We start from the raw sequence: 20,502 nt of genomic DNA on the forward strand, positions 1-20,502 counted from the left end.
GGTTGTTGCTAGTAAGCACAACATAGCAATTGCTAGCCTTCCTTGAGTTGTTGGTTTGAGTGTTCAGCTGCAGAGCTTGAGGAAGACTCTAGAGGGGCAGAGGATTTGGGTGAGGGAAGTCCCCCAGATCTCTGGTTGTTCTTCCTGGCTGTTTAATTTGCTGCTAAGCTAACCTGTGCTGCAGCATGGTGCTGAGCACCTGCTCTGTAGCGCTGTCCCTTGTGCCCCTCTGCATGTCCAGGTCTCTCCCTGCTCTTTTACCTGCTGTGTTTTGGACAAGTGGCTTCAGAAGACAGTTGCTGCCTAGGTGTGCCCAGTAGCTGCATCAACTCAAATAGCAGTGTAGCCCTCAACTCCTGCATATTCCTGCTTGGCTGCATGAAAATCCTTCTAGTGCTAGAGGAGGGTTTCAGAGGCTCATTGTGATAGGGAAGAGCTCAGCATCTGGATAACTCTAGGTTATTACATGCCACCAGAGTATCCAAGAAGGACTCTTTCTGCTCCCTAGTGAAGTGGGAGCTTCAGGTCTGGGGAGGGGGCACTTCACCCTGAGTGAGACTCAATTCATTGGAGTTCACCTGCAGCCTCACTCAGGTGTAAGCCTGAGTCTGCCTGGAAAACTCAGTAAAAGGTTCCTTCATACTGCTGATGGTATGGCTGTTCGTGCTGGAGCAAGGAGGCAAGGCCACCTCTTGCTGGCCTCAGACCTGTACCTGATTCAGGCAAACAGGTAACTATAGACTTCTGGGGGGAGGGGGGGGATCCTGAATCCCCATGTTTTCAGTGTCCTTTGCCTTGAAATGAACATGGGCTTTCCCAGCAGTTGTGCATTAAGCCCTGGTCCTTCTGGAGCAGCCTGCCTACTGTTCAGGGCTTAGTATTGGAAGCATGAACATGGTGGCGGTACCTTGTATGTGGAGGTTAATTATAATAATGCTGTAAGGGGACAAAGCTGGGAGCTGGCTTGACTCATGTGGTCTCCTGCATGTGGTTGTATTTCAGGAGTACCTGAGACAGCCTTACTAAAAGCTTGCCCTGTGCCATCTTGGCTCCTGTAGGGCTCTTCTGAGGACACACTTGGTGTGGATGCTTAATGGACCCTTGTTTCCTGTGTGAGCAGCCCTTTCTGAAACATGCTCTGTGGGCTGATTTCTCAACTGCTGGCCAGAGCCAGCTGTGCTGTGGAGTAGAAAGCAGGGAGCACTTAATAGCTGCAGACTGCTTGTGTGGCAGCAGTATTTGATCCTTAACAGAATAAAATATGTATCAAATAAGTAAAACAAGTATCAAAACTCTGAGTTTGCAATTGGTTTCTATTGGAAGTTGCCTCTTAATCCACCTCTTAAAGCTTCCATTTGAGCAGCTTCTCTTAAAGAGATTTATTTTTATTTGCACTGATGCTATCAAATGGAAGATGCAAGTAGATGAGTAACTGGAACAGGAACCTAACCAGCATCTCTGCTTGCATTCAGCTCGAACTGAAGTGGGTCAGGGCAGCCTCCAGTCTTGTGCTGGAGATGGCTTGCAGGAGCAGGCACACACCACCCAAAACCCTCCCCTTGACTTCTGTCAGAGAAGCATGTTTTATCATGGCCTCTGGAGGTAATGGCGGACAAGTGTGGGTGCAAGGAAGGCACAGACTTCTCAAGCATCTGATCCTGCTCCAAGCTGTTGGAGATGCAGTGCAGAAAATGCTCCAGCACTGACAGATCTCCACCCTTCAAAGACAAGCTGGCTGGTGCTCCACTGCCTGGTGGTGCTGGTGTGTACAAATACATCAGGCTTGTGGAGGTTGCCTATAAGCTTTTTGACTCAAGTTGTAGTCTAAAGCGTATGCCTCTTGGCTGGCTCCTGAAGTGAGCTTTAACAAGAGTGTTCCATTCTGAGGAGAGTGGTGGAGCTGCTGTTCGTGGCTCTGAGCTGCCCCAGGCAACTAGTAGTTTAATCTGTTTTTTTACCCTGTTGTCATCAATACTGGAGGTAGTGGCAGGGTGGTTTAGGTGTGTGCAGGCTCTGGCTTGGGGTAAGATTCATCCCCAAAATTGTGCCAGTCAAATGAGAGATGGGGTGGGTAGGCTTTCTTCCAACCCTTGCACTGCTAGATGTCTAAGCAGTGGATGGAATGCTTGCTTGCTGGGCAGAGCAGACATGAAAGCTTTGTCTGCTGCAGCTTCATTGGTGGTAATATGGTAGCTCCCTAGAAGAGGCCCGGAATGTGCGTTTGGCTCAGTGCCTGTATTGCAAACTCCACAGCGTGTGCAGGTCTGAGTGCTTCAACTTGGGGCTGAGTAGGGGAACTGCCTGGACTTTTGCAAGGCTTTTGGAGCATCTCTCCCAGTGCACTGGGGCTGCCTGTAGCAGAAGGTGGAAGCGATGCCTGCTCCTCCCCTTCCGCAGCTCTGGTGGGACAGGCCCCGAGTTCAGCATCTGCTTCTGCCTGAGACTGAGTTTATCCCTGGTACTGTGTTGTGCCTGGGCACAGCTTGCTGCTCTGATAACCAGGCTGTATAGTGTGGTGCTGCAGGATGACCTGTCATTGCGGTGACACTAGGGGCAAGGCTGGTGAGCCAGTAGGAGAGTGTTTGGCCTGTTCATGCAGCTGAAGTCCCTCTAGCTGAGTTCTTGTGCAGTGACTGTATGTGGGACTGCTGTAAGAAGGCCTCTTAGGCCCTCTGCAGTGCTTTTGACAGGCTGTCTTTTTAGGGTGGTAAGGAAATTTGGGTTGGAAGGGATGTCTTGAGGTTATCTACTCCAACCTCCTGCTCAAAGCAGGATAGGAAAGCTGTTGGAGAGTGGCAAAAGTCGCATAGCCCAAGGGGGCTGCAGAAAGTAATTCATGGGCTGCCTCTGTTCCTAGAGCAAGGTCTGTGTAAATGGGCACCTCCACTGAGCTAGCTTTGAAATGATCTGCTTCCAAAAAGTGCCATGGTCCTTGAGCTGCCACTGCACACATGCTGCATGGTGCCACTGCAGGGCTGAATTAACAGCCCCCCCAGAGGGTGCAGGCCAAGGGCAGGGGCACTGGGCAGGGCATCTCCAGCCAGTGCCACATCTTCCATCTCAGCACCTTGTATCTCTGGGCTTGCTCATCTTGTGCGTGGTCTTTTAGGCACTGGCAAAACAGCTGAATCACAGGTGATGTCTGTGCTGCTGCCAGCTCAGAGGCTGCTCTCAGACACAGCAGCAGCTGCCATCTGTTTGAGATAGCCAGGGAGAAATGCCCAGCTTCCCTCCTTGCCCCTCTGGCTTGTTTTCTTGCCAAGAGTGCGGAGGGAGGGTGAAGTAAATCTCAAAGGCTGTTCTGTACCTGAGGTGTGCAGACCTCTGGAAGGTAACTAGGAACCTGCAGGCATCACTGGTGGTGGTGGTGGGTGTGCCAATCTAGTGATTAAATATGTGGCTTTATGCCAGCTGAATGCCTTAGTGAGGCTTGTGTGCCATTTCTTTAATAAGATTGCATTTGGGACTAAAGCCTGTCTGTTTTAGCTCTTCTTTTACTGCAGCCTGCTGCCTTGCCCAAAGGGTTATGGCCAACAGCCTGTTCCCCATCTAAAGAACATAACCTCTCCTAAAGGTGGTATCCTGATGGACTCAATGCCCTACAAACTGTGATGCAGCTGAGTGGTGAAAATGAGTCAGTCTCATCCTTGTTAGCATGTAAAGTAACACATGCTGCAGAGTTTGTACCCTGGATGTTGCAGCAGATAATTGAGAGGGGTTTGGTACTAAAATACAGAAGTGTTTGTTCTTGAGGCTTGTGAAGCTGAGACTTGTGCAGAATTTGACCAGAATATATTGGCTTTTAAACCTCTCCAGGACTGATACATGTTAAAACCTGCTGTATTTCAATGTTCTGATCTTTTTAAAAACAAATGCAGTTGTCAGTCTGCTTAGTGCAATTACCTGCACGCTTTTAATCCTGAATAGCATTTTAGCTGTCTTTACTGACTTCATATTTACCTTGGGCATCTGTTTTCCCAGAAACACAGTAGTAAATTCCCTGCTCAAGAAGCAGTGAGGCTTGTTGTCAGCCAGGTCCCACTCTCTTGGCCCAGGAGGAGGACCTGTGCTCTCAAACATTAATGCTGTAAGCTTCTCCATGTTCCTAGTTCTGCTGCTGCTTCCATTTTTCAGGGCATGCTGGGGAAGTGACTTACCATGTTGGTGCCAGAACCAAGAATAGACCTCAGGTGTCCTGACTCTAATTCTGTGGTTCAGCTGTGGGATCATGCTGCCTTTTTTTATTCCCCTGCCCCCTTCTTAGCAAACCAGAAATAGCTGCCCAAATATCCTCAGTTCTTCTTTGCCCCAAATGAAGAATCTGTCAGGGCAGAGGTTCCTCTTTTGTAGTTCAGAAACAAAAAGGGCTGTGCTGTAGTTCCTATTTAGATGGTGATTACTGCTGGTTTGATCAAGAAAAGCAGCTCCCAGAACTGCAGATGTGAAAGCTGGCAGTTGGTTCAAGATGGTTGAGACTTCTGTTGTGATGTACTCATCTGGAGAGGATGCATGCATATGACTTCAGGTGGCTTTTCTCATAACAGCAGTGACTTCCTTCTCCATTGGAGTAATGGGTTTATAATCAAATCAGGAGGATTTGAGCTGGACAAGACCTCTGGAGGTATCCAGTATGTTCATATCGGATGAGCTCTGAGGGCCTAAGGATGGAGATCCCCTCCACCTCTCCTGGGCCCTGTCACATGGCTGCTCCACTTAAGAGGAAGACATTTTTGTGCAACTTCTCTTGCTGCAGCTTTTCCCTGTTTCTTTGTGCCTGGCTGTTCCCTGTAGCTCCCTGTTATGGTGTGAACAGAGGGGGGAATCCAATGTCTGCCTTCGCTGTGCCAAGCAAAGCCTGTTCCCATACTGTGTGCTGCAACCCCACATCTGTCATCACAGCTTCTGCTGGTTTTGGTTCATTTGGTGTCCCCTGTGCTCCATGTGCTGGCTCCTTGCAGGCAGTGGAAGGTCCTGTGGCTGCAGGCATGGAGTGCTAAAACTTCACTTAAGATTAGTCTGGAGTATTGATCACCCTTTCCCCTGCAGTGAGCAGGCTGTGTTTTAAGCAGCTCCATGCCTGTGTGTGATGGAGGGGGGAAACTCACTCTGGCAGCCTGTCTGGCTGTGTCACTGCTGTAACTACAGAGATGTTAACTGTAGCTGTAGGAGGTGGTTAAGGTGTCCGTTTGCCTTTTCAGACATGCAAATGTTTCTCTTGCCATGAAGCTGCTTAGTGTCTGTAGGAGGTGCTGCTTTTTGGCTGACTAAAACATTCAGCCTGCTGCCACCCCACCAGGGTAGAGTCTGGCTGGGCAGTAAAAACTGCAGATGAGCTGTTTTTCTGGAACTGCAGCAGGCTATTGTTTGGGACATCAGCCTTTTTTTCTTTACAAGCTTATTTGATGAATGACAAAAGAAACTGCACTGTGTTCAGTCTCCAGGGCCTCTGTCACCCTGCTTTCCTCCTCTGCCACCCTGCCCCAAATGTTCATATGGCTCCGCAGCCTCTGGGTGCAGCAGGTGTCTCTGGAAGCAGAAGTGCAGTGGCACTGAAACCCATCTCTTCTGTCCAGCTTCTCTTGGTAAGAGCTTTCCTATTGATCTCTTTGCCCCTGCCTCCTCAAGGAGATCAGGGCAGAAGAGTGGACTTTCAGTATAAGTAGTAGTTGGTGGATGAAGGTGGGGAGGTCTTGACAGTCTGCCATCCTTCCTGTGCTGAGTAATCTCCCAGTAGACAAACTTCTGGTATCTCCTCTTGGGAGACTGAAATGTCCCTGTCTAACCTTGATGGTGGTGCCACCCAGCGAAAGTGACCCTCTGAAGGGCTCAGCATCATAGACCTGCTCAGACAAGTCCTGGTCCCTTCTAAATAGCCTTTCTTCAGCCCTGCAGTGAGCTTTCAAAGGCTAAAATATGCATTTAGAGCATGACTTGAGTGTGTGCATGTGCTCATCTAGCACTTGGTGCCACTGCCAAATGCAGTGTTGAACTGCCTGTGCATTAAGCATGCAGGTGCCAGATGTTGCTTGTAATGTAAGAATGTGGGGTCTGGCATGTTGCTCAGCTCAACAGGAGTTTCTTGTGTGCATGTATGTGGTTATGTGTGCCTTCCAGGCTGTGTGATGTGTGTCACCCTATGGCAAATGCTGTTTTCCTCTATGGGGAAGCTTCTACTGATCTTACAGTGTGGGGAAAGATCTTGAGCAGAAGGACCTGGACAGCTGTAAGGTGAGAGGCTTTTTTGCTCTGGGCAAGACTCGGTTTCCAGATAACTTGACTAAAACTGACGCACCAAGGAGTAAAGAGCATAAGCACTGTTCTGCTGATGTGCTTTTGGCTTGTTCTGCTGGATGGTCTCCTGCAGACCCAAGCTAAAGCAGGAATATGTGTTCAGAGGACAGCTTAATGGTGGCAGAGCTTTTAGTCAACTCCAGCTGTCAGGAATAAATTCAGTGGATGCTATGTGTGTAATGCTGCATCTTAAGGCCTTATTCAAGGCATTAAAGCATCATTTGTCATCAGCATAGTAGTAAGGTGGTTTATTTACCCGGAGCCCTTCCCTGAGCTGCCAGCATTGGTAAGCCCAGCTCCTTAGGGCTCATCTTTACATCCATCTCTTATAAAATGGGCTTGGTCAAAGCTACCAGGAAAGTCTAATTCTTAAATGGCTGTAAATTATAGTATGCAGGGAAGAAAGCCATATGCTTCAAGGTCCTGGGCAGGTGCTGAAAATCTTAAATTGCAAGTCTAACCAGCACATGGAAGAATAAAAGCTGTTCTGAGGCTGGTTGGGCATCTTGCTGTTGGGGTGCCTTTCCCAAGGTGTGTGCTGTGAATTCCAGCTTGGGCTGATGGAGTGATCTGCTTGGCATTGGGTAAATTAATGTTAAAAGTGGTAGCTCAGTAGTTGGTAACTGGATTTAAAAGATGTTTTGGGGTCTATAGGACAGAGTTGGCCTGAAGAGTTGAAACTAGTGACCCTCTGAAACTATCACTGTGGTCTCAGTGTGTAGCTGTGAAGTGTCTGGCTTGGGTGTCATGGGTCCAAGATGCTTGTGCATGCTCACCTCGGTATCTTTAGGGGCCCCAGGATGATGCAGGAATTAAGAGGATGTATTGCAGCAAAGTTGTCCTGATAGCATTTACTAGGGAAAGCTCAACTAAGGAGGAGGAGTGGTTTGTAAAATGTTTGTTCTCTAGAGAGTGACCTGAGCGCCCATGAACTGGAAGAGTGCCATGCTGGTATCAAGAATGCTCCACAGAGCTCTTAAATCTGTCAGCATTTGGCTGACGTGCTCAAAGATGGAGCTTGCTGGCTCTGAATCCAGTCATTAAAGCTGCAGCAGTGAGTCAAAAGTCAGAGCTGAGTTGCTATTAAAAGCTACCTCTTTTGCTGTCCACTGCAAAGGAGTGTTGGCATGTGCCTCTCTTGCAGCTCTGAGCAGAGGCATGAAAAGTTCCAGAAGCTATCTGCAAACTGCTGTGCTCTGGACAGCAGGGCTGCTGTGTATGAGCAGATGAATGGGAATCATGTTGACATTTCAGTTAAAATTTCCCCCATAGATGTGAAAAATACTTAGTTGTTGGCACTTAGGTTTTTTTCTTAGTCTGAGTAGTTACCTGATGTTTGCCACTTCACTTTGGGATCTTCAGGGATGCTCTTGACACCAGAAATTGCTGATGCATCTTGCATGTGCATTGGAAATGTTTTTTCTCTTCTGTAAGCTGTCTGCTTGTATGGGGAGACAAGGCCAGCTTCCCTGGAAGAACTGTTTTGTTGAATGGTGCTAATGACTTGAGGGCTTTTTTTTTTCAGGTGGGCAGCCTTTGTTCAGGCTCTTGTGCCCCATCCCCCAGGAGGGGGTTCAGTGGGTTAGATCAGGACACCTTTGGGTTGGGGCGTTGAGAAATAATAATCTGGTCTCTTATGCTGATGTTTCCTAGGCTACCTGCAAAGGCTGGCTTCAGGGGACACAACCTGATTGCTAAGCAAGTGTAAAGGAGGCAATGCTGAGCATGGGTCACAGATCTTCTTCCTGATGTCCCTGAGTGGCTGTAGGTACCAAGTGAAGCTGAGTCAGACCCACTGGGGTTATGTGGGATCTCCCATGAGCTCAGTGTAGCCTGCAGCGCATATAACTGAGTGCTGCCTGTGCAGACCTGTCAGAGCTTCTGGAGTGGATGAAATACATCTGTGTTAACAACAGGATGTCAGCACTTCCAGGACATGAGGTTAGGAGTGGGTCAGTTGTAGCCAGCAGGATGTTGCTTGGTGGTAGGCGCTGGAACTCAGATGCCCAGACAGTAGATCTCTTTAAAGGCCAGTAATCCTGCTACTTGAATGCACTCACACTGGCTTTACTGGTTTTCTAGCTGTGGTGAGAACTAAGTAATCCTGGGAGCAAATGTGTAAGCAGTGGTTGTAGCAAGCCAGAGTGGTGCTAGAGATGAGGGTGAAATAAATGGGGCAGAGCAGTTGGACATTGTAATGCCTCTGGGAGCTCCTGATGAGCCGCTGAACCCTGGCTGATGCATCCCAAATGAAGTTCTGGCTCTGCATCTCCAGTAACCAGGAGATGAGGTGCAGAACAGCATTGCCTGGTAGCAATCTGTGTGGCACTTGCTGCTCCAGGTCTCTAGGAGTGCTGTGCACAATGGGGTCAGCACAGGGCTGCTTGCTGCCTGGTGTTACAAAGCCATTGTGCTCGATGGCTGAGAAGGGCATCAGTGCTGGAGCATTTGTCAGCAGTGAGGCTTGGGCCATGGGATCAGCTGCTTTGCTTTGACTCTTGTACTGTTTAGTGACTAATCAGATTTTTGAGCCTGTTCAACAAATTCGGCTGTCTCCCTTGAACAATGCACTGGCTGTATTTTTAAACACATCACGTGGCTTCAGAGAAGTCGGCAAACCAGCATAGTGCGGCTTGCTTGGGCTGGGAGATGCTCTGCTCTACTCTGTGCTGTGACTCGGAGGGAGCAGTCTCCTCTCTGGCTCAAGCTGTCTGCAGCAGCTTTCCCTTGCTACCCACCACAGCTAGCAGGGCTGCTGCTGCTCCTTGAGCTCTGCCCACAGTAAGTACCACTGGGCCAGTGAGGCTTTTCTATGGCTGCAGGGTTCAGTGTAAACACAGGTGCTGCTGTCAGGGAGGGCCAAGCAGATATTCAGAGGGCAGGAGGTACCTTTCCAAGTGCAGTCAGAGATGAGTTCATAGTCCTGTGCTGCAGCCAAAATGAGTCTCCACCTCTGTTGGGGAAACTTGCAGGTATGAGGCTTTGCAAATGTAGGAAGATGCTGTGACTGTCACTGACAGCTCCTGCAGACCAGCTCTGCCTCAGGATGAGGTAGATGCTTCTCAAGTAAAGGACCCACCTGTACCTGCTGGGGTTTCTGTTGGTGTGTTGAGGTTTCTCACTGTAATGTGAGACTAGAGATGCCAGCTCCTGGTAGGTATGCCGCTGGGTAATGTGGCTTGGGACAGGTATATCCCAGCATCTAGCTTTGGGTATGCTCAGCAGCTTTCTCTGGTGCTGGCACTGAGTTGGTACTGGTGTCAGACTGTAGTGCACTCAAGCATGATGGCATTTTTTACTCACCTGGTTTGGGCAGTGTTTTGGATTTTTAATCCTCTTCTACACAAGAGCTACTGAAAATCTGGGTTAACTTTGTGGTCCTAGCTGGTTGAAATCAGGTGGGGCTGGAGGGTATCAGCTGGATCCCAAACTTGTTTTGCTGAAAACTGAAAGCTTCAGGGCAAGCTGCCTTGTTTTGCAGCCTCTGAATAATTAAAACCATTTCTGAATGCTTTGCTCTTTTCATTTGATTTGGGGACACATTCAGCTTGCTGAGACTTGCTCCTCTTGAATAGAGCTGGCTGGTGTCGTACCCCTGTGGGATCTTCTGTGGCTGAGCCTGCCCTGTGTTCCTTCTCCTAGGTGGCAGCTGGCCCCACACTGCTGACCCACAGAGCAGGATGGGACTTTCATGACCCTTCAGTCACCTGGTGCTCTGCTGAGGGGGGTGGTCTGCTTGTAGGGAGGAATTTGCTTGCCTTGATTCTCCTCAGTGGGAGGAAAACGTGCTGCTGTGTGAGGGAAGCAGTCTGGCGCAGACTCTTCTGTTGGCTCTTGGGCAAAGGCCTGACCAGACAGGCTTGTTATGAATGTGTACCAGGGACAGTGCTTGCTGCTGACTGTGAAGTGTCTCCTTTGTCAGTGGGCCAGACTGGTGTGTTGTTGGCTGCCTGTAGCTAGCTCCTGTTGGGGCTGATGTGTGTGGTGTCCCACCTCTAGGCCTGCAAATGCCTGCTAACAGGCCAGGCCTTGCTCTTCTCAGCCTGGCTGTTGGCATGTGCAGCAGACACAGGCCATGGGCCTGGTCTGTGCCCCCTCATTGCTAAAACTGGTGGCTGCCCCCCTGGGCCCCAGCTTGCTCCAGCACAAGCAGCAAGAAGTGCCAGCATAATGTATAATGGCATGGACTGGGTGGAGGGGCCTGTCTGGAGCATGTATGAGGCCCATAACTGGAACATGGGGTCTCTAATTCTGCTCCCAGATGAAACGGGATCTCCTGGCTGATCTCAGTTTTGGGAGAGTAACCCACCCTTGTGTTTGTCAACCACACCAGGCTGCTGCTGTTGCCTCTAGCTGTGCAGTACAGTGCTACAACTGATGGCAAAGAGCATGCAGCCTTTCTGGAGCTGTGTGGAGAGTTGGTACCTGCCAGATGTGCCACCTCCTGGATGAACTGTTTGTGGTCTGGTAGGAGCCCAGTATTCTCCTGGGCCTCTACCATGAGAGCCAGGAGGGAAGGAGGTGTGTCGTGCTGCAGCACTGACAGGCTCTTCCTCTGTTGCAGTTCTCAGCATGCTGAGTAACCCTCTCGGGAATGTCCTGGGGAAGCCTCCACTGGGTTTCCTTCCTCTAGACCCCATTGGTTCGGACCTGCCAGAAAAGTTTTCCACACCGACGCTGAGGAACTCCCGCCTGGACTCCCGTTCCCTCCTGGACTCGCGCTCTAGCAGCCCCTCAGACTCAGACACCAGCGGGTTCAGCTCTGGCTCCGACCACCTCTCAGACTTGATTGTAAGTTTGGGTCTTGTACCCACTCTTTGGTTCTTGGTGTCTTGCTGTGTTTCTGGGGAGCATGGGAGAGCTGTGGGGTCTGCAAGCTGCAGCCCTGCCTGCTCAGGAAGGGAAGGGGAGTGCTGGAGGGAGCTGTGATGCTCACACTGACACAGCAAGGTTCTCTTGCAGCCTAGGGTTTGGAAGAAGGGCTGCTCATGCAGTCCTTCAGCACAGACTAGCAGTACCCTTTTTTTTCCTTCCAAATAATACTTTGGCTTTTTGGCCTTTGTGCTTGTAGCCATAATGGGTTAAAGTAGCTCCCAGAGGGATCCGAGTGCTTGAGCTGGTGTGTGGCATGAGGATGTCTGTGCCCTGATCCCAACAGGGAGGTGGTTGATCAGCACAGCTGTCTCCAGGCTCCAGCCTGGGCTTCTCAGGAGCTCCTCTCCCTGCCTTTCATTGCCCTTCCTGTTTGCTGACTGCACTTCTCCATCTCAGGGCTGTTTCTTCTAGAGCAAACTGGGTCTAGCCTGCTCACATTCCCTAAAGCATAGCTAAATTTGGAAGCCAGCAAGTGAGGCGAGTGTCTGTCTTGCTGACCCAGTCTGTGCTGCTGGGTCTGTGTTGCAGCATGAGCAGCAGCGCTGGGTGCTGGCAGGACAGGCTGGCTCTGGCCAGGTCTGTGGGTGTTGCTGCATGGCTCATCCTCAGGGCCTGAGGCTAAAGCCAGGGCTGAGCTGCTCCTGGCTCTGCTGTGGTGCAGCTGTGGCCTTGACCCCCATGTTGGGGTGGGTGTGAAGGACACAGCTCAATGTGGAGTTGATTTCTCCTGTGATCCACTCTAGAGCATCAGGATCTTGAGCAGGGGTGCTGTAAGTGGCTGCAGTACCCTGGACTCTGATGGCAGGTGGTGCAGAGCAGCAGGGCTTTGTGCTAGCCTTGTTCATGAAGGTCAGGTCTTCCCTAGCACAGCTGCAGTGTGGGCAGCTGTGCTGCAGCAGTGCATGGCTAGATCTGCAGCTGGCAGTCTAAGCTGCAGTGTCACATCCCTGCTGTTTTATTAATCTGTGCTTTTACTCCTTCCACCCTGGGAGGCATGTTAAACCTGTGAGCAGTTTGTGTCTGCAGCCAGCTGAGCTCACAACCATGGTCAGGCAGGCCTGGGAGCTGGTCTGTGGAGGGTGAGAGCCAGCTAGCTGCCTGCAGAGCTCATGGGTGCTGCCAGCAAGCCCTGCCTGCTGCAGGCAGGGCCCAAAGCAAAACATGAGGTTCCTCCTGGGGTGGTTGGTGCTCCCTGGGGGTGCTGTCCTTGAGGCTGTGCAGGCAGTGGAGAGCTGTTGACTTTGTGTTTTGCAAGGTGCCTCCTGCTTAGCAATCCCTGCTGCTGATAATTTGGCATGGGTTCAGTGGGAAATGGCTGCAGGAGCAGGCCTTTTCCAGGGAAACTGTGGTCCCATCAGGCTGCTGGGAACAGGTGAGGTGGCTGTTTTCCTGCCTGTGCCAGACCTCACAGGGTCTCAGGGGAGATTGAGAGCCCCTTCTCCTGCTGTGGGTGAGGGCAGGGCCCCAGTGTGATGCATGGGCTCCAGTATTATGTGCTCTTACCCAGAAGCTGGGTTTTAAAGTAAACTTTTTCTTGCAGTCAAGCCTTCGCATCTCCCCCCCTCTGCCCTTCCTGCCCCTCAGTGGGGTGTCAAGAGACCCCATAAAGATGGGAGTGGGGTCCCGGCTGGATCAAGATCAAGCTGCCCTGGCTGCAGTAACTTCCTCCCCAGCCAGTGCATCAAAAAGATGGCCTGGAGCATCTGCGTGGCCTTCCTGGGATCTCCTGGACTCTCCAGAAGACCCCTTCAGTATTGAAAGAGAAGCCAGGCTTCACAGGCAAGCAGCGGGTAAGTTGGATGGTGGATCTCAGCAGGCTTCAGTGCATGGTAATGGTCCTGTGCTTCTGGGAGGGCACGTAGGTGGCCTTTGTGTAGATAATGTGGCTGGACATGAATTTGCAGCAGACTAAACCTTTCTCCATGCACAAGCCTTACTGTGGGTCTACCTGCTAGCAGAAAAATAGGCAGGCTGTCTGTGCAGCTGTGTTGTTACTGCTGCAGCTCTACTGAACCTGTAGTTGTAAATATAGGGATTTGCTTGGAGACCTATAGGAGAGTGGAAAGTAAATGGTCCTGTACTGAGTGGTGTTTGTGCTTGTCTAAGCTGTGAATGAAGCAACTTGCACCTGGAGTGGGCAGCTGCCTCCCCGAAACTACAAGAACCCTGTCTACTCCTGCAAAGTGTTCCTGGGAGGAGTCCCATGGGACATTACAGAAGGTGAGCAGCTCCTAGCTCTGCACTGAGGCCTTGGGTTTTGACATCAGGAGGGTGTAGGATGGATCTATTTGAGGGGGTGCTGACTTCTCTCCTTCTGTCTGTAGCTGGACTGATCAACACTTTCCGTGTTTTTGGTTCACTGAGTGTGGAGTGGCCTGGTAAGGATGGCAAACACCCACGCTGCCCTCCCAAAGGTAATATGCCTAAAGGTAATAGCGACACGGTAGGGTTACTTTTTTCCCATGCTATGTTACAGCACAGATGCTGGGATGGTACAGCTGCATGCTGGTGACTGGATGGTACAGAGCACCCATGGGTAAATGTCCCGCTCTCACTTGGGTCAGCACCAGGGCTGCAGAGCACTGTCACCTTGAACCTGATGTCCCTGCCTGTCCCTAGCAGGGCTGGGCAGAAGTGTGGGATGTGGGGGAAACCCTCTCTGGTGCTTCTGGAACCCCATATGGGACTGTTTAGCTCTGGGTGATAGCTGCTAGTCCCCACTGCCAGCATGAGCACCCAAAGTGTGCGCACCCTTGGCATAAAGCACATGTGGTGAATCCAAATGTGTGTCTGCAGCAAGCTGGCAGGCTGTGGGGACTGAGCTGAGTAGCACCTAGGGCATAATCCTGTCTGAAGTAGGTGGGCTGATGTGTTGTGTAAGTAGTAATGAGTTATGGGGTAAGGAGCAGCTAGTTAGTAGGCTTGGTGGTACCTAATGGCCTCATTCAGTCACCAGAGCAGTGCGAGGTACAGAGTGCTGGCACTGATGGAAGTGACTTTAAAGCCCTGAACTTATATTTCTGGGTCAAGATGTCCTAAATGTGAAGCAAAGTCTGTTTTCCTGCAGACCACACTGTGGCCAGGCTGGTGGTGCCCACTTGTAATGTCTAGATATGGCTTTGTGCATGGGGCACAGTGGCCCACATGGTGCTGGACATGAGCAACCTGCCCCCTTGTGCTGTGCTAGGTTTGGGCTCTTTCCCAGCCTGGCCAGGCTCTGTGCATCACAGGTGGATCTCATATGTAGAGTCTGCTAGGGCAGGTGCTGCAAATTGCTGTCCTCCCCTAGAAGGGGTTGGGGACAGCAAGGGAGATGCAGTGCAGATACTTTGGATGGCATCTGAGAGTGATTTTTTCTTTTTGAGGATGTCTGCAAACTGGGATGATCTGTTTCTCCTCTACTGCTGTTCTAACAACTGTTTCTTTCCCTCCACCTCTAAAGGATATGTCTACCTGGTGTTTGAGTCTGAGAAATCTGTGCGTGCTCTGCTTCAGGCATGCTCCCAGGACCTGCTGAGCCCTGATGGGCTCAGTGAATACTACTTCAAGATGTCCAGCCGCAGGATGCGCTGCAAAGAGGTGAGCTTTACCTTACCCATGAGAGTAACCCTACAGATGACAGCAGGGGATGCTCATGAGTTCCTTGGAGACAAGGGGGTGCACAGTGTTACTCTGCTCCAGGAAAGCAGGGCTGAAGTCAAACTGGCTATTGGCCATCTTTAGCTGATGTGTTCCTGTGGTAGGGCTGGACACAGGCAAGGAGGGAAGTGTCAAATCTGTGTTTGTGTCCTTTGCAACAGCTTGTGTCAGGAATTGTGACTTGGAGCTCCTGGATCTGTGGGAGACCAACTTTGTGAAGCTGAGCAGCTTTGGTTACCTGGAAAGGAGCACAGGAACAGGGATTTTACTGCTTCATTCAGCATACTTTTGCTTGCGGACACAGACTTTGATCCCTTTGGTGCTTCCTTAGACCTCATCTGCTTGCAGAACGAATGGCTTTCATACTTGGCACAGGCAGATATTTTGCATCCACAGCTGTAACTGTAGCTGCTCCCCAGTGCAGCCTTGTCTGGCTGACCTGTGCTGTGGAGGTGCTGAGGCTGCCAGAGGCTTGGATTGGCCTTCCAGTAAGGGGGGCCCTTAGCTATAGATCAGGTACAGCTGCACAAGTTTGGAGTTAAAGAATTGAGATTTGGCTCTTATCTAGGCAGGCATAAACTATTGCACTCCAGACAGCTCTCCCGGTGTCTGGCTATTGGCAGCACTTTCATGCTTGGTGATTTAGCTCCGGCAGAAGTTTCTCTTCTTTGGAGCCCTATATCAGCTGTCTAGCAGATGGAAGCTCCTGTTGAAATTGGCACTGGGTTGTTTCATTGATCTGCAACAACAGGCTTCTGTGCAGGGAGGCATCTGACTGTGCTGTAAACATAGGTGCAAGCAGTAGGTAAAATCCACTTGTGTGGATTGTTTTCCTGGCTGCCAGCCCCAATGGACCAGTGTTTTGGATTCCAGTTTGGCTGGAAGCAGAGTAGTGTGGCAGTTCTTTTTGTTCCCTTGAACAGGCCTTGTGGGCTCTCCTGAGGTGGCTGAAGCAAGCCTGGAGCTCCAGAGCTGTAGTGCCCTGAATGTGGACCCTGAGCAGCAGTAACAAAGGGGTGTTTATTTGCAAGTTGGGGCTGAAGTCTGAGGGTCTAAGATGGCTTCTGCTATCAGCCAAGGGCACTGTAGAGCAGCACAGCCTGTGGCTATGCAGGCCCTTGGCCAACAAACCTGCTTGTGTGTGGTTTCAGGTGCAGGTGATCCCATGGGTGCTGGCAGACAGCAACTTTGTGCGCAGTCCATCGCAGCGGCTTGATCCTAGCAAGACTGTGTTTGTGGGGGCTCTACATGGGATGCTGAACGCAGAGGCCCTGGCAGCTGTCATGTATGACCTGTTTGGAGGGGTGGTCTATGCTGGCATTGATACAGACAAACACAAGTATCCCATCGGTAAGTGGTGATCCTGCTAGGATCAATAGTCACCCACAGCATGCTTTAAGGAGGCTGCAGGAGTGCCACTTGCTTGGTTCCCTCAATGGGGAAGACTGCCCAGGGCACCTTAGGGAGGGCTGACAGAGCAGACATGCCTGGGAACTGGAAGCTCCTAGGTCATTCTGGAGCAGCCTGAGGGTTTTAATATCTCTTCAGGCATTGCTGAAGGGTTTTCTGCCCTTTTTCAGTGCTGTTAATAGTCATTAGATGCTACCTTAGCTGTTCTTCCATCCCCAGAGCAGAGATGGCTGTGGGTCTTACCCTGGCTCCTGCCATCTGTCAGGAGACAGACCCACTGTCAAACTTTAACAAACTCAGACCCACTGGCTGCTGGCCCTTCCTGCTTTGGAGGTGCAAGCTGTTGGGCAGCAGGAACAGGGCTGGGGGCAGGGCAGGGTTGGGGGCAGCTTGGTTGAACCAGCACTTGTGGTCAGCATCCTGTCCACTGTCCTGTTTGGATCCCCTTCAGGGTGCTGTTGCTTTGGGCTTCCAAAGCAGCCGGTAGCACAAGTGGAGAGGCTTCCTAAGTCTCCTGAATGGGTATCCTGGGGGATGGCATGTCCATCTCGGCTCAGGGCATCAACCTTCCTATCGTCAGAGAGGTGCTGGGGATGAGTGTGACTCTTAGACAGCACTCCCCTCCTGATGGAGCTGTAAACCACAAACTGCTCAGGCAGGAAGCCTGGCACTCAGCTGCTGCCTCTGCTCATGAGGAGAGCTGCTGCCCCAAACCATGACCTCTGCAGCCCCTGTAGTAACCCAGAGAGCAGCCCTGTCCCTGTGCCCTGCTGAGAGCCTCCCAAAGGGGAATAGAGCACTTGCCACTCAGGTCACAGGAGCTGAAACATGTCACAGCAGTGCCCCTCATGGGGCAGGGGACAGCACTTGAGGTTACTGGCCTATGTGGAAAAACCTTACGGCTGGAACATGAGGTCTAGCTTTCCAGGCTCTGGCTGCAGCAAGTCGTGAATCTCCTGCATGTTGCCAGGCAGGAACAATCTCAGAGTTTGGTAGTGCAGAGCTGTCTGCTGCCCTTGAAGTTGTCTTAGTTACAGCAATGTGAATTCAACTAAACTGTAACTGAATTGTACCCTAATTTTATTTGTGTTGATGGAAGTATCTCCTGTGTTGAGATGCTGCCTTGCTTGACTGCTGCCCCTGGCTTGGCAGAAGGCTCCTCAAGGGAAGACCACTGTGTGAAACCTGCCTTGTGCTGAATCATCTCGGGTAGAGGGTGATCCTGCTGGAGGAATGTACTGGGAGAAATCGGTGTCTGACTGTAGTTATGAGGAGCTGGCTTTGAGACCAGCTGATCTGGGTCAACAGAGAAAGCTGTTTCCCAGACAGCTTTCAGGGGGGTCCCACTAGGAAGATGAAATTGATGTTCTTAGAGGAAGGATCCCCCTGAGCACAGCTGCAGTCCCTGTACACAGTGTAACCCCAAACCAGATCCAGACCCTCTGGCCTGTGTGATGCTACAGGAGAGGAGTAAATGGGTTCTGGGCAATGCTTTGCACTGTGGCTGTCAGTGAGCTGAGCTTTAGCAATCTGCTGGCATGCAGGACTGTCTTGTAACAGCCAAAGCTCCTCTTACACTGAGAAAAACTTGCAGGTAAGCACAGGTATATTTTCCTGGAGCTTAAAACTTGGCTGGAAACGAGTGGTGCAGGGACACTGACTGGCAATGAAGCTGCAAAATGCAAGGCTCCAGGATGAGTGGGAGGCTCAAAATAAAAGCTGCTGAGCTGTGTTGGCACTGGCTTGTTTCAGGTGCAGGTGTGGAGCCTGCTGCTGCTCTGCCATCACAGTGCCCTGACAGCCTCCCTCTGGCTGCTGCTGGTCCTCCTGGGAGTGCTGCTGCCTGTAAGCTCACATCTTAACCAGCCTGGAGGTGTCTGTGGAAAAGCCTTTCTGTTCCCAGCTGCCTGCTGTGCTTTTGTTTACTGCCTGGGGAAAGAGGCTGGCAGAGCCACAAGGCCTTGGATATACTCTCCCTGAAAAAGCTGCTTCCCTGCCAGTGGCTGAACTCACCAGGGGAAGGGGTGGTGCTGGTGGCAGCTCCCTCGCAGCCTCCACCAGTTCCTTCTGTAGGTGCTGGGTCAGTCTAACACTTGTGGTCTGGCTTGTTCCAGGGTCTGGCCGTGTCACCTTTAACAATCAGCGCAGCTATCTGAAGGCAGTGACTGCTGCGTTTGTGGAAATCAAAACTACTAAGTTTACTAAAAAGGTGAGTGGAGCTGATGGGGCAGCCAGGCAGTTGAATCTGTGTGTGATGGGTGGTACTGCTGGGAGCACCACAATCTGTGTAGCCTGCCCTGTATCCCTGTGGAAGAGAAGGGAGGCAGTGAACTGCTGCTCTGCCTGCTATGAGGGGTGCCAGTGATGGATTTGGGGATACCCAGGGCAGTGGGTTGGTGCTGCTGGCACTGCCCAGGGAGTGGGCAGTTGCCCTCAGCACTACTCTGTGCCTACTGCCTGGTTGTCCTGCAGGTTCAGATTGACCCGTACCTGGAGGACTCCATGTGCCAAGTCTGCAGTGCCCAGCCTGGCCCTTTCTTCTGCAGAGACCAGGTAAGGCTTTCCCCTGCCAGCCGTGCTTGGCTCCTGGCTGTCACACTCAGGGGATTCCTCAAGGAAGAGCAGGCTCTGCTGCCTGCAGCAGTATTCACTTTAGTGTCTGGGGATGCCTGTTGTCCCTTGCTGAGTTGGGAGGGTGAAATGTTCATGCAAGAGCCCCAGGTGGGCCCTTGTGTTGGAGTGGCAGCCCTCCTGGGGGGGCAGCTCCAGTGCTCACTGGCAGGCAAAGACAGCTTTCCACCTTGCCTCAAGCCAGGGATGCTATGGCTCTGCTGGTGCTGTGTCAGAGCACCAGGGCCTGCTGTGGGCAGCAGGCTGACCCTGAGGGAAGGCTGCTGCGCTGCAAGCTGTGATAAACTGGAGGCTGGAGTGCTGTCACCCTGTAGTTGGTCCTGGGACTGCTCAAAGTGTCAGGGACTCTGGCTGACCTCTGCTCATGGGAGGCAAAAGAGCTCAGCCAGCATCCAGCAGGTTCCCACAGAGTTTAGATGGGAGGTGAGCTGCTGCAGCACACTCTGCTCTGCTGGGAGGGACAGTAGTGGGAGTGCAGTGAGCACTGGCAGAGCCTGGCTGCTGCCCCTGCCCAGGTGTTGGGCAGAGGTGCTGCAGCTCCTGTCTGCAGGTGCCCCTGGGTGGCTGCTGCTGGCCAGTGCTGTGATCCTGATTTTCAAGCCTACTTAAAAGGGGCCACACTGGAAGCTCAGTGCAATGTGCCCTCTGGCAGCATTGCTGGAATTCCCTCCCTCTGCTTTTCAAAGATCCACTGTGCTGATGTGGGTTCTTAGCCTCCATGGTTTTGCAGCCCTCCTGCTTCCCTGGCAGGCCAGTGTCTGTTTGCCTTTCCTTGAAACCCCTGCCCCATGGCATTGCCCCTCTGTTCTCCCCGCAGATCTGCTTCAAGTACTTCTGTCGCTCCTGCTGGCACTGGCAGCACTCCATGGAGGTCCTGCGTCACCACCGCCCGCTGATGCGCAACCAGAAGAACAGAGACTCCAGCTAAAGAGGCCACTGAGGCTCAGGGCTGCTGCAGGCGCAGGAGAAAGTCCTTTTGTTAACCTGCCAAGTGGAGAGCGCACGAGCGTGCCTGCTGGTGCCAGACCCAGGCTGGGAACGCGCTTCCTGAGGACTAATGGGGAAAAAAAAAATCTTACATTCACGTTTGCACTTGCTGGTCTTTTTTGTTTCTGCACTAATGCACAGTGAATTTTGTCGGGTTTTGTTTGGGGGTTTTTTGAGGGGGGGAGCACCCCTCAAGTGATTCTGCAGTTCCCAGACTTTGGTTCCTAGTTTGCTGATGAGAAGCAAAAAAAAAAGGGCCATGTGTTGAGAAGGTGTTTATGCAGATGCCTTCACCTAGGTTTTTTATTTATTAAAGGCGCTTTTTTACATTCCTTGCAATACTGATGGTAATAATGCAGGTCTCATTGGCTCCATTTTTTTGCAGTTGCCATACAGTGCCTTTCCATTCATTTAACCCCCATCTGAACGGCATAAACTGAATGTTCAGCTGGCGTTTTTTACTGTAACAACAAGGAGACTTTGCTCTTCATTTAAACCAAATCATATTTCATATTTTACGCTCGAGGGTTTTTACCAGTTCCTTTTTACACTCTTAAACAGTTTTTAAGTCGTTTGAAATGAGAGATTTTTTTCTTTCCTGGCAGCTTTTAACATTATTGCAATTTGTGTCTGGGGGCTGCTGGTGGAAAGTTGTAAATCGAGGGGTTT

At 51.3% G+C, this 20,502-nt stretch overlaps 1 protein-coding gene across 6 annotated transcripts in view; it reads left to right on the forward strand.

Annotated features, from left to right (window-relative positions):
• The window catches only part of CPEB1 (cytoplasmic polyadenylation element binding protein 1), a 40,806-nt gene extending 21,032 nt beyond the window's left edge, over positions 1 to 19,774 (forward strand). For 3 of the 6 annotated variants that reach the window (XM_075713882.1, XM_009491357.2, XM_009491360.2), the window contains 9 exons: positions 10,856 to 11,082; positions 12,707 to 12,956; positions 13,273 to 13,386; positions 13,491 to 13,595; positions 14,609 to 14,745; positions 15,957 to 16,155; positions 18,330 to 18,424; positions 18,688 to 18,768; positions 19,664 to 19,774. In XM_075713882.1, coding sequence (XP_075569997.1) covers positions 10,856 to 11,082; positions 12,707 to 12,956; positions 13,273 to 13,386; positions 13,491 to 13,595; positions 14,609 to 14,745; positions 15,957 to 16,155; positions 18,330 to 18,424; positions 18,688 to 18,768; positions 19,664 to 19,774 — 1,319 coding nt within the window. Of the gene's footprint in view, positions 1 to 8,426; positions 8,439 to 10,855; positions 11,083 to 12,706; positions 12,957 to 13,272; positions 13,387 to 13,490; positions 13,596 to 14,608; positions 14,746 to 15,956; positions 16,156 to 18,329; positions 18,425 to 18,687; positions 18,769 to 19,663 lie in introns of all 6 variants that reach the window. The other 3 variants (XM_075713883.1, XM_075713884.1, XM_075713885.1) reach the window with 3 other exon arrangements.
• Positions 19,775 to 20,502: the final 728 nt, after the last annotated feature.

This window comes from Pelecanus crispus, chromosome 7 (genome assembly GCF_030463565.1).
Source record: "Pelecanus crispus isolate bPelCri1 chromosome 7, bPelCri1.pri, whole genome shotgun sequence".
NCBI classification, from domain to species: Eukaryota; Metazoa; Chordata; class Aves; order Pelecaniformes; family Pelecanidae; genus Pelecanus; species Pelecanus crispus.